The sequence below is a fragment of the Coregonus lavaretus genome (assembly GCF_964263955.1).
Source record: "Coregonus lavaretus genome assembly, contig: HAP1_SCAFFOLD_780, whole genome shotgun sequence".
Classification (NCBI taxonomy): Eukaryota; Metazoa; Chordata; class Actinopteri; order Salmoniformes; family Salmonidae; genus Coregonus; species Coregonus lavaretus.
The window spans coordinates 42,563-59,033 of NW_028165203.1; the positions used below are offsets into that span (position 1 = coordinate 42,563).

A 16,471-nucleotide genomic window follows, 5' to 3' on the forward strand; every position below is an offset into this window, starting at 1 on the left:
AAACACTCCTAAATCCACCCAGCCCCCTACATCATCCACCCAGCCCCCTACATCATCCACCCAGCCCCCTACATCATCCACCCAGCCCCCTACATCATCAACCAAGCCTGGGAATTGTCTTTGCTGATACAGAAGCCAACAGTCTTAACCTTTGCACTGGCAAAACGGTATCAAGTTCACTTCACAGCAGCTGCACTGCTCAGCATTGTATCCCGCCATAAAGCTTTCTTATCACGAGGAAGATAGCTTGTGTCTGAGCCCTGAGGTGCGTACGATTCTATTAGGGAGCACTCTTAAAAGACTGACCCTAGGTCAGAGACAGTGACTCTGGTCTGGGGTCCCAGCGCTGCGATAAGTACAAGCTGGTGGCATGGGACGACACGTTGGGAAGCTACTACAAGCCTCTCTGGAGAGAGACATGGTCTGCTCCCTCACACAACACCAAGGAGAGAGGGGGGCGACTGGGACTTGACCATTTACTCCATTGCTGAATGTGGAGATTTGAGATAAGAGCTCCAAAAGGTTGATTTCAGGGTTTATCTGACTGGTGCTGGGAGATTGGGACAATGGAGATGTTTTTTTTGGACTGACATTTTGTTTGTGAAGAGGCAGAATGGTGAAGGATGTCCAAATATGACGATAGCTTTGACCTTCTTGAAGCTGTTTGGCTTCAGAACGGGCTAGAGGACAATGAAGAAACATCTATCGAACTGTGAGAGATCTGATGCCCTTCTTTTTCAATTACTCGACAAAATTGGCGACAGATTGGCCATACTCGGAGGACTGTTGTGGTTATCAAAATGGCGATAAAACTAGAAGTGAACAGAAAAGAATGTCAGCCCTGCATGCTGTGCTTGTGTCTTTGTGTGTAAGCCTCTGTTGGGAATGATATGACGAATGTGTCAGTAGCTAAGTCTCCATCCAATTGCCGACAGACTTTCATGCGGATATTCTAAAATCCGCATTTAAAAAAATATGCTAATTTTCCCACCAGAGATGTGTTTACATCAAATTAACTTGATGACTTGTTGCGTGATGACGTAGCGCACATAAATATAATTTATGCGGTTAAAAAAGGGGTTTCCATCACATTTTGCACTCTACTGTATGGTGCCCATTCTGGTCTAGGCACGTGCGCTCTAGCCAACAGCTTGCACATACAGTGCGGGTATAGCCTACATGACGAGATTATTATGGACAAACGAGCAAGATTGACATATCAAAATAAGCAGCAGCCAAGCATCGATCATCATGTCACCAGAATAAGACCCTCGATATTTATTGGAAAGGAGCATCAAGCTCATCACCCTGCACAGTTAGTACATCTGTAGACTAATACACTGCATGTCGTAGTGGGAGGACCACACAACATGTCATTGCGTGACTCCAAGTTTACTTCGATATGATGATTATGTCAATATTTGCGCATTAAAAAGGCATTTCAACTGCCGTTTCTCGCATAATTAATTTTACAGACACAAAAAGATCCCACCTTGACTAACGTATTTTGCTTTGTCGGCATTTGGAAAGTTCACCGACAAATTAGCGGATGCCGTCAGACGACATGTACTTTACTCGCGTTAAAAAGGTAAGATAGGAAAACTGGGGGAAAGGAGTTATTGCTATGCAAATTTCTTACGGTCTTCAGGCCCAACCATGTGTGTGTGCGTGCATATATTAATGTACATTTGATATATTAATGCTGGTATGAAAAGTGATTTATATTTGACTGTCATCCTCTCTGTGTGCATGTACTGTACTACATCATGCAGCTAGTTCATGTTATTTAATAATGACACCTTGGTTATTTTTTTGGGGCATTCCTCATTAAGTCTCCATACGACTACAATTCATCCCTTCATCTTATCTAATATTTTCCTCCCTCCATCAGCCAGTTAGTGGATGTTAATGTTAACCATGTCTCCTCAGTGTATATGCAACACTTACTTACTAACGAGCTAGTAGTAAATGACATCCTGAATAATTAAATCCAGTTAAAATCGTGCATCAATGTCAATACGGACCTCAAGTTATGATTCAGCCTTAACCCAGCAGGCAAAGTCAGTTGAATTGACGTCATTACAACCACTTTAGAACCAACTGGTTTTAATCTTGGAATGTCATCATTTCAACAAGATTTGCACGTTGGGAAAAGTGTCAAATTCTCACTCATTTATACGTTTGGGAATGTTTTGTTCCGGTGTTGTTTACAAAACACAGACTAAGGAAGAAAAGTCCTTCTCCATCCTTCCAACCACTATCTAAAAAGGGGAGGAGGAAACCAAGGATTCCCTAATTCCATTCAGATTTCCTGCTTCAGTCCTGGCAACGGCACCAAAGAGGGTTGAAGGACATGATCTATCCCACGCTTGCTTTCCTGCCCTGGTGGGCTTCTTGTAAACCCAAGCACACGGAGTGAGCAGCTAATGTTATTCATAGGGAGGGCTGTAGTAACTCCAACCCTGGCTGAGAATGTTTGTGTGCTCTCTCTCTCTCTCTCTCTCTCTCTCGCTCTCTCGCTCTCTCGCTCTCTCTGCAGAGGTTTTGTGTAAACTACGGGGTTTCCACAACACCCTACCAGAGGAAGTCTATGGAAAGTCTGCAGGAAGACAGTCCAGTGCCACCATCCATCCAGCTCCAGCTGACTTCACTGCAAACCTCCTCAATGAGCTGAAATGATGAGCTCCGTGCCCAGCGAGGGGTTTATTAATGATCTGTCCTCCCCGCTGTCTCGCACCAGTTGCTCTAACCACTTAAGCCGTGACGGTTTCCAAGCGCCGGATATACCAAACATCCATTATGACAGGGGGGAACGGGTGTAATTCCAGCTCAAATCACCGTAATTCCAGAAGTGATAAACGGGTACACATTCGGCGGCTCTATTTCCGCCTACCGATCTCCTCTCCTAAAGCGAGGTGGCTGTGAGTTTTATCTTTCTGGCCCTCGCAGTAGCTCGCTGGTAATTCGAGCAATCACCCCATTTTCCTCTAACCAAACACATATAGGCCCCCTCAGATTCTGTCAAAAAACATTACAGTTAAGGGGTGACGCTATTCGATCAAGCTGCAAGCGAGGAATTCCCTTGAAGTGTGTTAAGTAATTACGGTGAACGTATTGGCTGTTTATGTATGTACTGTTTAAATGTCAGACCAGTGTATTATCAGTGTATTATCATTCACAGCATCATTTTCTCATTACAGTGTAGCCTATGGCAACCAACTCTCAGCAGGCAAGCATTTTCTATCAAAAGGGTACTATTGGAATAATGATTTTACATACAGATTAACTCATTTCACTTTTTTCTATCATCGACGTTTCGAGAAGTCTGCCGGGGATGAACATATGCAGAACTGTTCACAAATATTCTGTGTATATTCTTCTTGTGGGTTTCTTCCCCTTCATAATGGAATGTAAACAGAATCAAAACTGGAAAATTGCCATCAGTACCACGACTCGAACCAAGACAACATATTCTTGTGTGTCTAATCAAAACCTCACAGCTCTTTGCACCTTGTGTGTTTTGGCTTACAACTAGTTTTCAAAACACATTTAGACAAACAAAGACATGTGAATCCAATACGCTTGAGCGTCCAATTTAAACCGTAAAGCTTGCCACTTTGAACCTTGTATGTATGTATGTATTGGCTTGCAGATCGTTTGCCAACACATCTGGCCTTTAAGATTAAATGCTCTTGGTCCAATTTGTTGCCCTTTAAATTCCGTCACTCCAATCACATGGACAATTGCCGGAGCATTGCTGCACAGTGTGTATAGACGCAGCAAGTTGGCCACTTAGAAAGCATGTCTCATGTATGGTTTTTGCAGACAGCAGTCTGTTGAGAGGTTACAGGGGTGATGTTTTAATGGAGCAGACAGCAGTCTGTTGAGAGGTTATAGGGGGGATGTTTTAATGGAGAAGACAGCAGCCTGTTGAGAGGTTATGGGGCAGACAGCAGCCTGTTGACAGATTATGGGGCAGACAGCAGCCTGTTGACAGATTATGGGGCAGACAGCAGCCTGTTGACAGATTATGGGGCAGACAGCAGCCTGTTGACAGGTTATGGGGCAGACAGCAGCCTGTTGACAGGTTATGGGGCAGACAGCAGTCTGTTGACAGGTTATGGGGGTGATGTGAGTTTAGAGAGGAGAAGAACAGAACAACTGAGCGACAGAGGATGAGGAGTAATGAGGTTGAAGAGTAAAGAGGATGAGGAGTAAAGAGGATGAGGAGTGATGAGGAGTAAAGAGGATGAAGAGTAATGAGGAGTGGAGGAGTAATGAGGATGAGGATGAGGAGTAATGAGGATGAGGAGTAATGAGGATGAAGAGTAAAGAGGATGAGGAGTAAAGAGGATGAGGAGTAAAGAGGATGAAGAGTAAAGAGGAGTGGAGGAGTAAAGAGAATGAAGAGTAATGAGGATGAGGGAGGAGTAATGTAACGAGGATGCGGAGTAAGGAGGATGAGGAGTAATGAGGAGCGGAAGAATAATGTAATGAGGATGAGGAGTGGAGGAGTAATGAGGAGTGGAGGAGTAATGAGGAGTAAAGAGGATGAGGAGTAAAGAGGATGATGAGTAATGAGGATGAGGAGTAAAGAGAATGAGGAGTAAAGAGGATGATGAGTAAAGAGGATGAGGAGTAAAGAGGATGAGGAGTAAAGAGGAGTGGAGGAGTAAAGAGGATGAAGAAAGAGTAATGTAATGAGGATGAGGAGTAAAGAGGATGAGGAGTAAAGAGGATGAGGAGTGGAGGAGTAAAGAGGAGTGGAGGAGTAAAGAGGAGTGGATGAGTAAAGAGGATGAGGGAAGAGTAATGTAATGAGGATGAGGAGTAAAGAGGATGAGGAGTAATGAGGGGTAAAGAGATGAGGAGTAAAGAGGATGAGGATTAAAGAGGAGTAAAGAGGATTAGGAGTAATGAGGAGTGGAGGAGTAAAGAGGATGAAGAGTAATGAGGATGAGGGAGGAGTAATGTAATGAGGATGAGGAGTTAGAGGATGAGAAGTAATGAGGAGCGGAGGAGTAATGAGGAGTGGAGGAGTAATGTAATGAGGAGTAATGTAATGAGGAATAACGAGGATGAGGAGTAAAGAGTATGAGGAATAATGAGGAGTGGAGGAGTAATGTAATGAGGATGAGTAATGACGATGAGGAGTAAAGGGATGAGGAATAATGAGGAGTGGAGGAGTAATGAGGAGTGGAGGCGTAATGAGGAGTGGAGGCGTAATGAGGAGTGGACGAGTAATGAGGATGAGGAGTAAAGAGGATGAGGAGTAAAGAGGATGAGGAGTAATGAGGATTGGAGGAGTAAAGAGGATGAGGAGTAATGAGGAGTGGATGAGTAAAGAGGATGAGGAGTAATGAGGAGTGGATGAGTAAAGAGGATGAGGAGTAATGAGGATGAGGAGTAAAGATGATGAAGAGTAATGAGGAGTGGAGGAGTAAAGAGGATGAAGAGTAATGAGGAGTGGAGGAGTAAAGAGGATGATGAGTAATGAGGATGAGGAGTAATGAGGAGCAATGAGGATGAGGAGTAAAGAGGATGAGGAATAATGAGGAGTGGAGGAGTAATGAGGAGTGGAGGAGTAAAGAGTATGAGGAGTAATGAGGAGTGGAGGAGTAATGAGGAGTGGAGGAGTAATGAGGATGAGGAGTAATGAGGAGTGGAGGAGTAATGTAATGAGGAGTAATGAGGAATAATAAGGAGTGGAGGAGTAATGTAATGAGGATGAGGAGTAATGAGGAGTGGAGGCGTAATGAGGAGTGGAGGAGTAATGAGGATGAGGAGTAAAGAGGATGAGGAGTAAAGAGGATGAGGAGTAAAGAGGATTGGAGGAGTAAAGAGGATGAGGAGTAATGAGGAGTGGTGGAGTAAAGAGGATGAGGAGTAATGAGGAGTTGATGAGTAAAGAGGATGAAGAAAGAGTAATGTAATGAGGATGAGGAGTAAAGAGGATGATGAGTAAAGAGGATGAGGAGTAAAGAGGATGAGGAGTGGAGGAGTAAAGAGGAGTGGAGGAGTAAAGAGGAGTGGAGGAGTAAAGAGGATGAGGGAAGAGTAATGTAATGAGGATGAGGAGTAAAGAGGATGAGGAGTAATGAGGGGTAAAGAGATGAGGAGTAAAGAGGATGAGGAGTAAAGAGGAGTAAAGATGATGAGGAGTAATGAGGAGTGGAGGAGTAAAGAGGATGAAGAGTAATGAGGATGAGGGAGGAGTAATGTAAAGAGGATGAGGAGTAAGGAGGATGAGGAGTAATGAGGAGCGGAAGAATAATGTAATGAGGATGAGGAGTAATGAGGAGTGGAGGAGTAATGAGGAGTGGAGGAGTAATGAGGAGTAAAGAGGATGAGGAGTAAAGAGGATGATGAGTAATGAGGATGAGGAGTAAAGAGAATGAGGAGTAAAGAGGATGATGAGTAAAGAGGATGAGGAGTAAAGAGGATGAGGAGTAAAGAGGAGTGGAGGAGTAAAGAGGATGAAGAAAGAGTAATGTAATGAGGATGAGGAGTAAAGAGGATGATGAGTAAAGAGGATGAGGAGTAAAGAGGATGAGGAGTGGAGGAGTAAAGAGGAGTGGAGGAGTAAAGAGGAGTGGAGGAGTAAAGAGGATGAGGGAAGAGTAATGTAATGAGGATGAGGAGTAAAGAGGATGAGGAGTAATGAGGGGTAAAGAGATGAGGAGTAAAGAGTCGGTCCCTGGTGGAGTGGATGAGTAAAGAGGATGAGGAGTAATGAGGAGTGGATGAGTAAAGAGGATGAGGAGTAATGAGGATGAGGAGTAAAGAGGATGAAGAGTAATGAGGAGTGGAGGAGTAAAGAGGATGAAGAGTAATGAGGAGTGGAGGAGTAAAGAGGATGATGAGTAATGAGGATGAGGAGTAATGAGGAGCAATGAGGATGAGGAGTAAAGAGGATGAGGAATAATGAGGAGTGAAGGAGTAATGAGGAGTGGAGGAGTAAAGAGTATGAGGAGTAATGAGGAGTGGAGGAGTAATGAGGAGTGGAGGAGTAATGAGGATGAGGAGTAATGAGGATTGGAGGAGTAATGTAATGAGGAGTAATGAGGAATAATAAGGAGTGGAGGAGTAATGTAATGAGGATGAGGAGTAATGAGGAGTGGAGGCGTAATGAGGAGTGGAGGAGTAATGAGGATGAGGAGTAAAGAGGATGAGGAGTAAAGAGGATGAGGAGTAAAGAGGATTGGAGGAGTAAAGAGGATGAGGAGTAATGAGGAGTGGTGGAGTAAAGAGGATGAGGAGTAATGAGGAGTGGATGAGTAAAGAGGATGAAGAAAGAGTAATGTAATGAGGATGAGGAGTAAAGAGGATGATGAGTAAAGAGGATGAGGAGTAAAGAGGATGAGGAGTGGAGGAGTAAAGAGGAGTGGAGGAGTAAAGAGGATGAGGGAAGAGTAATGTAATGAGGATGAGGAGTAAAGAGGATGAGGAGTAATGAGGGTTAAAGAGATGAGGAGTAAATATGATGAGGAGTAAAGAGGAGTAAAGAGGATGAGGAGTAATGAGGAGTGGAGGAGTAAAGAGGATGAAGAGTAATGAGGATGAGGGAGGAGTAATGTAATGAGGATGAAGAGTTAGAGGATGAGAAGTAATGAGGAGCGGAGGAGTAATGAGGAGTGGAGGAGTAATGTAATGAGGAGTAATGTAATGAGGAATAACGAGGATGAGGAGTAAAGAGTATGAGGAATAATGAGGAGTGGAGGAGTAATGTAATGAGGATGAGGAGTAAAGGGATGAGGAATAATGAGGAGTGGAGGCGTAATGAGGAGTGGAGGCGTAATGAGGAGTGGACGAGTAATGAGGATGAGGAGTAAAGAGGATGAGGAGTAAAGAGGATGAGGAGTAAAGAGGATAAGGAGTAATGAGGATTGGAGGAGTAATGAGGAGTGGATGAGTAAAGAGGATGAGGAGTAATGAGGAGTGGATGAGTAAAGAGGATGAGGAGTAATGAGGATGAGGAGTAAAGAGGATGAAGAGTAATGAGGAGTGGAGGAGTAAAGAGGATGAAGAGTAATGAGGAGTGGAGGAGTAAAGAGGATGATGAGTAATGAGGATGAGGAGTAATGAGGAGCAATGAGGATGAGGAGTAAAGAGGATGAGGAATAATGAGGAGTGGAGGAGTAATGAGGAGTGGAGGAGTAAAGAGTATGAGGAGTAATGAGGAGTGGAGGAGTAATGAGGAGTGGAGGAGTAATGAGGATGAGGAGTAATGAGGAGTGGAGGAGTAATGTAATGAGGAGTAATGAGGAATAATGAGGAGTGGAGGAGTAATGTAATGAGGATGAGGAGTAATGAGGAGTGGAGGCGTAATGAGGAGTGGAGGAGTAATGAGGATGAGGAGTAAAGAGGATGCGGAGTAAAGAGGATGAGGAGTAAAGAGGATTGGATGAGTAAAGAGGATGAGGAGTAATGAGGAGTGGTGGAGTAAAGAGGATGAGGAGTAATGAGGAGTGGATGAGTAAAGAGGGTGAGGAGTAATGAGGATGAGGAGTAAAGAGGATGAAGAGTAATGAGGAGTAAAGAGGATGAGGAGTAATGAGGAGTGGAGGAGTAAAGAGGATGAAGAGTAATGAGGATGAGGGAGGAGTAATGTAATGAGGATGAGGAGTAAGAGGATGAGAAGTAATGAGGAGCGGAGGAGTAATGAGGAGTGGAGGAGTAATGTAATGAGGAGTAATGTAATGAGGAATAACGAGGATGAGGAGTAAAGAGTATGAGGAATAATGAGGAGTGGAGGAGTAATGTAATGAGGATGAGTAATGAGGATGAGGAGTAAAGGGATGAGGAATAATGAGGAGTGGAGGAGTAATGAGGAGTGGAGGTGTAATGAGGAGTGGAGGCGTAATGAGGAGTGGACGAGTAATGAGGATGAGGAGTAAAGAGGATTGGAGGAGTAAAGAGGATGAGGAGTAATGAGGAGTGGATGAGTAAAGAGGATGAGGAGTAATGAGGAGTGGATGAGTAAAGAGGATGAGGAGTAATGAGGAGTGGAGGAGTAAAGAGGATGAGGAGTAATGAGGATGAGGAGTAAAGAGGATGAAGAGTAATGAGGAGTGGAGGAGTAAAGAGGATGATGAGTAATGAGGAGTAATGAGGAGCAATGAGGATGAGGAGTAAAGAGGATGAGGAATAATGAGGAGTGGAGGAGTAATGAGGAGTGGAGGAGTAAAGAGGATGAGGAGTAATGAGGAGTGGAGGAGTAATGAGGGGTGGAGGAGTAATGAGGATGATGAGTAATGAGGAGTGGAGGAGTAATGTAATGAGGAGTAATGAGGAATAATGAGGAGTGGAGGAGTAATGTAATGAGGATGAGGAGTAATGAGGAGTGGAGGCGTAATGAGGAGTGGAGGAGTAATGAGGATGAGGAGTAAAGAGGATGATGAGTAAAGAGGATGATGAGTAAAGAGGATTAGAGGAGTAAAGAGGATTGGAGGAGTAATGAGGAGTGGTGGAGTAAAGAGGATGAGGAGTAATGAGGAGTGGATGAGTAAAGAGGGTGAGGAGTAATGAGGATGAGGAGTAAAGAGGATGAAGAGTAATGAGGAGTGGAGGAGTAAAGAGGATGAGGAGTAATGAGGAGTAATGAGGAGCGGAGGAGTAATGCAATAAGGATGAGGAGTAAAGTGGATGAGGAATAATGAGGAGTGGAGGAGTAAAGAGGATGAGGAGTAAAAAGGATGAGGAGTAATGAGGAGTGGAGGAGTAATGAGGATGAGGAGTGGAGGAGTAATGAGGAGTGGGGGAGTAATGAGGATGAGGAGTAATGAGGATGAGGAGTGATGAGGAGTAATGAGGATGAGGAGCGGAGGAGTAATGAGGATGAGGAGTAAAGAGGATGAGGGAGGAGTAATGTAATGAGGATGAGGAGTAAGGAGGATGAGGAGTAATGAGGAGCGGAGGAGTAATGAGGAGTAATGTAATGAGGAAGAGGAGTAATGAGGATGAGGAGTAAAGTGGATGAGGAATAATGAGGAGTGGAGGAGTAAAGAGGATGATGAGTAAAAAGGATGAGGAGTAATGAGGAGTGGAGGAGTAATGAGGAGTGGAGGAGTAATGAGGATGAGGAGTGGAGGAGTAATGAGGAGTGGGGGAGTAATGAGGATGAGGAGTAATGAGGATGAGGAGTGATGAGGAGTAATGAGGATGAGGAGCGGAGGAGTAATGAGGATGAGGAGTAAAGAGGATGAGGGAGGAGTAATGTAATGAGGATGAGGAGTAATGAGGATGAGGAGTGATGAGGAGTAATGAGGATGAGGAGCGGAGGAGTAATGAGGAGTGGGGGAGTAATGAGGATGAGGAGTAATGAGGATGAGGAGTGATGAGGAGTAATGAGGATGAGGAGCGGAGGAGTAATGAGGATGAGGAGTAAAGAGGATGAGGGAGGAGTAATGTAATGAGGATGAGGAGTAAGGAGGATGAGGAGTAATGAGGAGTGGAGGAGTAATGAGGAGTAATGTAATGAGGAAGAGGAGTAATGAGGATGAGGAGTAAAGAGGATGAGGAGTAATGAGGAGTGGAGGAGTAATGAGGAGTGGAGGAGTAAAGAGGATGAAGAGTAATGAGGATGAGGAGTAAAGAGTAAAATGGAGGGGGATGTGAGAATAGAGACAGAGAGCAGTAAGGAAGTGACGGAGGGAGAAGAAGGTGGAAGGGCTAAGAGGAGTGATGCAGGGTTACAGTAACTAGTGGGGGAATTAAGAGCAAGGTATGATGGCCATGACACACCATTAGTGAAGAGGAGACAAGAGGAGAAGTGAGAAGGGGAGAGCTGTGACGAGCGTTGTGGGACAGAGAGGGCACACCATAGAGGGATATGCAGATAGCAGGAGCATGCTGAAGAAACAGACAAGTATTGGTTCAGATTCAGGGGTCTTACGTCCACGTCGTCACAGAGCAGGGACCCAGAGCCGTACTGTAGGCGGCACTGGTGGGCAGCGCTGTACAGGACCCCGGGGGGAACAGAGTTCAGATCCAGCACGTTCCGCACAGGGGGGTCATCCAGGCACCAGCCCCAGCCTCGACTGTGGAAGAACAACCACAACAACATGGTGGTCAGACAAATGCATTAAAGTGACACACATGCGCACACGCAAATCGAGATGGTGAAAAGGTGTGTTATTAAAGGGATAGTTTGGGATGTTGGTAATGAAGCCCGTTATCTACTTCCCCAGATCAGATGAACTCGTGGATACCATTTTTATGACTCTCCGTCCAGTATGAAGGAAGTTAGAGTATGAAAATGTATGCCTTCTACTAAATAACAAAAAAATAAAATAATAATAAATATATATAATATAAAAAAATTAAATAAAAGGTCGTTTCATGAGCCAATGCAAACTAGCTTAGTGCAAAGACTGGAAGTCTGGCTAAGCTAGTGCTAACACTAGTTAGCATTGGCTTGCGAAAGTACCTTGTTTTTTAACTTCCTTCATACTAGACGCAGAGACATAGAAAGGGTATCCACGAGTTCATCGGACAATAGATGACGGGCTTCATTGCCAACATCCCAAACTATCCCTTTATGGCTAGAACAAAATGGAGGAGGGCTGAAATATGATTGAGCCTGATTTTAATGGACCATATATTTCATAGTTGACAGCGCTGTATGTGACTGAGTAGACAGTGACGGCATGACAAGGTCTCCATGCAACAAAGCAGACAGACAGGGTGCTAACATAGTTTAGAGAGCTGTCTGCATGACACAGTCAAACCAGTCGTTAGAAGTCAACTCCAGCTCAGTCAAACTGCCAAGCTGTAACCACATGAATACAGCAGGCATTCTATCACATTAAATATAAAACGAGTCAATCCCCATTTTAAGGGGATCCAATCTATCTCCATAAGGGGCACTTACAAATCCTAGTATTGGGACAGTTTTAATTTCCCGCCGCACTTTGAAGACGCTGGAACAGTCCACATTTACTTTTCCTCCGCAAACAAAATGAGTAATGAATAGAAGAATCTGACAACCAGGGACTGATTTATCAGGTAGAACAGAAAAGCAGCAGGCTCCGGACCTCATAGGGTCAGAGTTGAATACCCGTGGTGTTGGATACAGGCAACTCCAAAAGCCTGCTGAGGTGGTGAAATATGAACATGAGACTCAAATGCTTTTGAAAATATAGATTGCTATTATTTTCTGTGGGTATCATGATGAAGATACTCTCAATGTAAGCTCCTACGCTCCCTAACAACACAGATTAGGAAAGAGATCAAAAAAGCATGGGCTTGCCCTGGGCTCTGTTTTAAAATATCACCTTTTTTTTTTTTATATGACAGCGGTTCCACACGTTTCCATGATGCAAGTTGTGTTGGGGAAATATTTGCTGTATTTTATTCTGTTATATTTCATTCTATTCTTAGCCTACTATAACATATATGTGTGTTGACTGTGATCAGGGTAGCCTAAGTGTGTCTTGGCTGTTTAATGAACAAAACTAGTGATTTTTGTGTGCATGACGCTGCACAGACCAGTAGCCCAACATAATTGAACTCAAAATATGCCATACAATTTTTTTTCAAATACATTTTATTAGTCTTTTAATGTTTCTTAGGACCTGCCTAAACAAATTAATAATGGATTTATTTTTGATGGGTATATTTTCAATGGATCTATTAAAATAGACGCCCAACCACATCTGTTTGTAAGGGTGGGGGTTAAAATAGCGTAAATCCTGTGTGAAAGTACGGTTTGATGTTGTGTGTTCTATGCGAGGTAAATATTCCTTTGGAGGTGCACTCAAGTTACGAGTGCCATAGGAGGGAAATCCCAGAATCAAATATAGGTTACAAATGTAGGCTAAATGTATTTTAGTAGGCTACTCAAACGCTTGCCAGCCACACCATTTTATATGGCCTGCGTTTCGTCTAAGCATTAATTAATGTAATAATTAACAATTATCTGGAAAAAATAGTCTTACCCTGCTTGCACTTAGTGCAGGCTGTGTAACAATCTACCGTGTTGATTTCACTCGTGCAGCACCTACTTCCACAATGGGGCGCAACTTTCCCTGGGGACGGGGAGGACATGTCCCCCCCACATTCTGAAACTGCATTTTTGTTTCCCCCCCCCCCAGTTTTATCATTGAAATGTGATACAAAAACAAGGCAACGGTATGCTTTAGGACCATGCGGATGCCTCCGAGCGTCGGGTAGGCTGTTTGGAGTGTTTATCCGACTGGATAAATTGTTTAAAAATAATAATAGTTATGCCCCCCCCCCCACTTCTAAAACCAAAGTTGCGCCCCTGCCCTTATCATAACCTTAAATTTACCGCCTACATTAGCCATTTTAGGGTGAGCTAGGCTATCCAGGGAAAGTCAACTTGGCAACGTGTCGTATTCTCACGTGGGGAGAGGGAACATAAGCTCTGCATGTGGACAAATTAGAATGTTTTCACACAACACAAATAACGGACTGTTCCCGGCTCTACACTCTCAATGCGTGCGTGGTTGGTAGCCTTGTCTGCCTCGCTGCTCACAGAATGGAATTCACAACACAATGCTACATAACAAGCTCCTGTTTAAAAAAAAAAGTGTATTATTTTAATTTTAAATGTTTCAGACAAATGTAATTGTTCTGAACCACGAGCTGACCCACACGTTGGAAGAACGTTCACATTCCACCTGCCAGCTGATTTTTTTAGCGGCACACCTGTGACTCAACTCATGGGAGAGTTTGTTTTGCATGGGTGCCCCGGGTGGGTGGAGAGTTCACTTAAGGACCAATGGAATGGTCTAAACATGTACAAACTCCGCCATGCAAAACGAACTCGCCCAATGATTAGCCCAACAGGGTAAATGCAGATAGGCAACCCCATGCTTCAGCCTATGTATTTATAGCCACTATGCTGCATCAGTTGGGCTACAGGTGATAATGCTTATTGCTAATAGCACATCTCATAATATAGACCATGCATAGGCTATATGCATGGACCAATATGTTAAAATAATTGTAAAAAATAAATTTACCAATATATTATTTGGCTCATTTCTGGAGGTGGAAACGAGAAGAGACCCTGAGGCGACCACAACACAACTCCATCGAGGGGGGGCGGTAAAGGTAATCAATAAGAGTATTGAAGTGTTCAATCAAGACCAGTTCTACTGCTTTCATTCACACTGATTAGTCTGAAAGCTTTCTGAATAGAGCAAAGGATCATTTCTACCCTTGGCAGGCTACGGTGTTATTTTATTGAATGTTGTTTTCTCTGCATCACTGCCCAGGCCACTGATTCTGACCCAGTAATTGGTGAGGTGTGATCACAGCAGTAAGTGGAACTGCTATCAAGACTCAAATCCTCCCAGCAGGCCTGTTTCTCTCAAGCCTGGTCCTAGATCGGTTTGTGCTGTATCGCCGACTTTTATGGTCATTGTCACGCTAAACAATGACCACAGGAGTTGGCAAGACAGTACAAAAGAGACCTGAGACCAGGCTAGTTTCTCTCCTAACAATGTAAAAAGTTGTGTGGATCTCAGCGAGCAAAACTCAACTCTGATCTCCAATTTCATCCCTCAGACACTATTCAGTCATATTGAAACCTACTGGAGTATCAGGGTAGCTAAAGTTCACATGTTTTATTGCCTGCAGTATAGTGGGTTATTACATTTGAGCTGGACAGATTCAGCAAAGAATGTTTAAACCATTACTTTTACAACTGTTGTCTTTGCAATTAATTGATAAAACTATGGCTAAAGGCCTTTCTAATATCCTGCTTCAGTAAACTCAGTCTGTTCCACTTATGTAGCATTTCACCTGAAATAACCTATTAAAATATGTTAGTGATTTCAACTCTAACAAAGATTTTTTGCATTTCTGAAGCAACATTTATACAATGATGCATCTGAAAATACTTCACAGTGTAGACACGGCATCAGTCCAAACCAATACAATAACATGCTATAACAGATTATGACATCAGTCATGATAAATACGCTAATACAACTGATTTTGTTGTGACTAATGATGAATAAGGCTTAACTGAGACTAAGCAATGCATTGGAATTTCCTCTACCTAGCAACAGCCAGATTCACACGCAAAATATTAAATGACTGATTTCACTATCAGGCAATCAATAATGGCAACTAGATAGGGTGAATTGCTCCAATAGGCTCCATGACACTCATTTCAACAAATTCCATAGATTTGACGGAGTTCAAATGTACTTCATTCAATGAACCCTATGCACCCAGTCGAGAAACAAAATGGCCACTTGGTTACTTTGGAGCTGTGAGCTTGAAAGCTGAGATGATCTGGTAAAATAACAGAAAAAGGTGAAGCTGGTGAGATGGATTAGGACTACCAAACTCAGGGCCTGTATTCCCAAGTGTCTCAAAATAGGATTGCTGATCTAGAATCAGGTCCTCCCTGTCTTATTCAGCATTATCTAAAAGGAAAAACTGATCTTAGATCAGGACTCCTACGCTGAAACACTTTATGAATACAGGCCCAGATCATCTGGAGGAGCTATAAAGGTGGAGTTGGCCAGCTGCACCTCACAGCTGCAGGAAGAAAAAAAAAAAAAAAAAAATCAACATGCCTAGAAATGTAGGTCAGGAGAATTCCACAGACTGCTTTCAGAGCTGAACAAGTGACCCTGTATTAGACTTTGGACCACAGTAGCGACTCCTGAAGACTGACCTGCCATTTTAGCTTCTGTGGTTTTTTTGGTCTTGCCACATTTGCCAAACGCTGTCATGATAGAGGACCAAATGGAAATAAGGCGGAGACTTTGTGTTTCTCTTCTGATTCTTAAATGAAGTGCATACTTTTTGTATGTGTACCTTATTTTAAAATATCAAATAATCTAAACTAAAAAAGACCATTTAACAGCTAAGATAATGGCATTTGTGATTGCAGGTGCTAGCATTTCTGTGTAATGTATATGTTGTGCATCTGATAATGGACAATAGTACAGGGATCTATGGACAAAACATCCCCTAATACTTATTATTTTCCCTGATTCTGAAATGCAAACTTTGATTGAACTGGTTAATCCAAGGGCAAAGCTATTCTTTGTAACTTTAGATGCAGTATTCCTAAAAGGGGGGGGAATATTTGTCTCAACATCTGTTAACAGCTGCTTAACCTACATTACATGACTACCTCTTCAATGAGACTTCAATAACCAGGAGTTTAATGATGCATACATATAAAATGGCCCAGCATCGTCTGGGTTTGGCTGGTGTAGGCCGACATTGTAAATAAGGTGTTCTTAACTGACTTGCCTAGTTAAATAAAGGTTAAATAAAACTCAAATAAATAAAATAAATGATGATGCATTTGGGATGACATAATATTGACCACTATGCAAGAGCAATTAAATTGTTCTCCATGAGTGACTATGGCTGCATGGGTCCACTGAAAAGAGGCTTGTGGAAGAAAAACACTTGTGCTGTCCAGGAGAAGTTTATGCAGGTTGAAGTAACTTTATAAACTCGATTATTTTCTGAA

At 43.1% G+C, this 16,471-nt stretch overlaps 1 protein-coding gene across 1 annotated transcript in view; it reads right to left on the reverse strand.

Moving 5' to 3' along the window:
* Positions 1-16,471, reverse strand: part of LOC311116154 (A disintegrin and metalloproteinase with thrombospondin motifs 7-like) — a gene marked incomplete at its 3' end in the record, with an annotated part of 94,765 nt that overhangs the window by 42,380 nt on the left and 35,914 nt on the right. Inside the window, exon 9 of the mRNA XM_084191279.1 lies at positions 10,895-11,039. Coding sequence (XP_084047405.1) covers positions 10,895-11,039 — 145 coding nt within the window. The remainder of the gene's footprint in view (positions 1-10,894; positions 11,040-16,471) is intronic.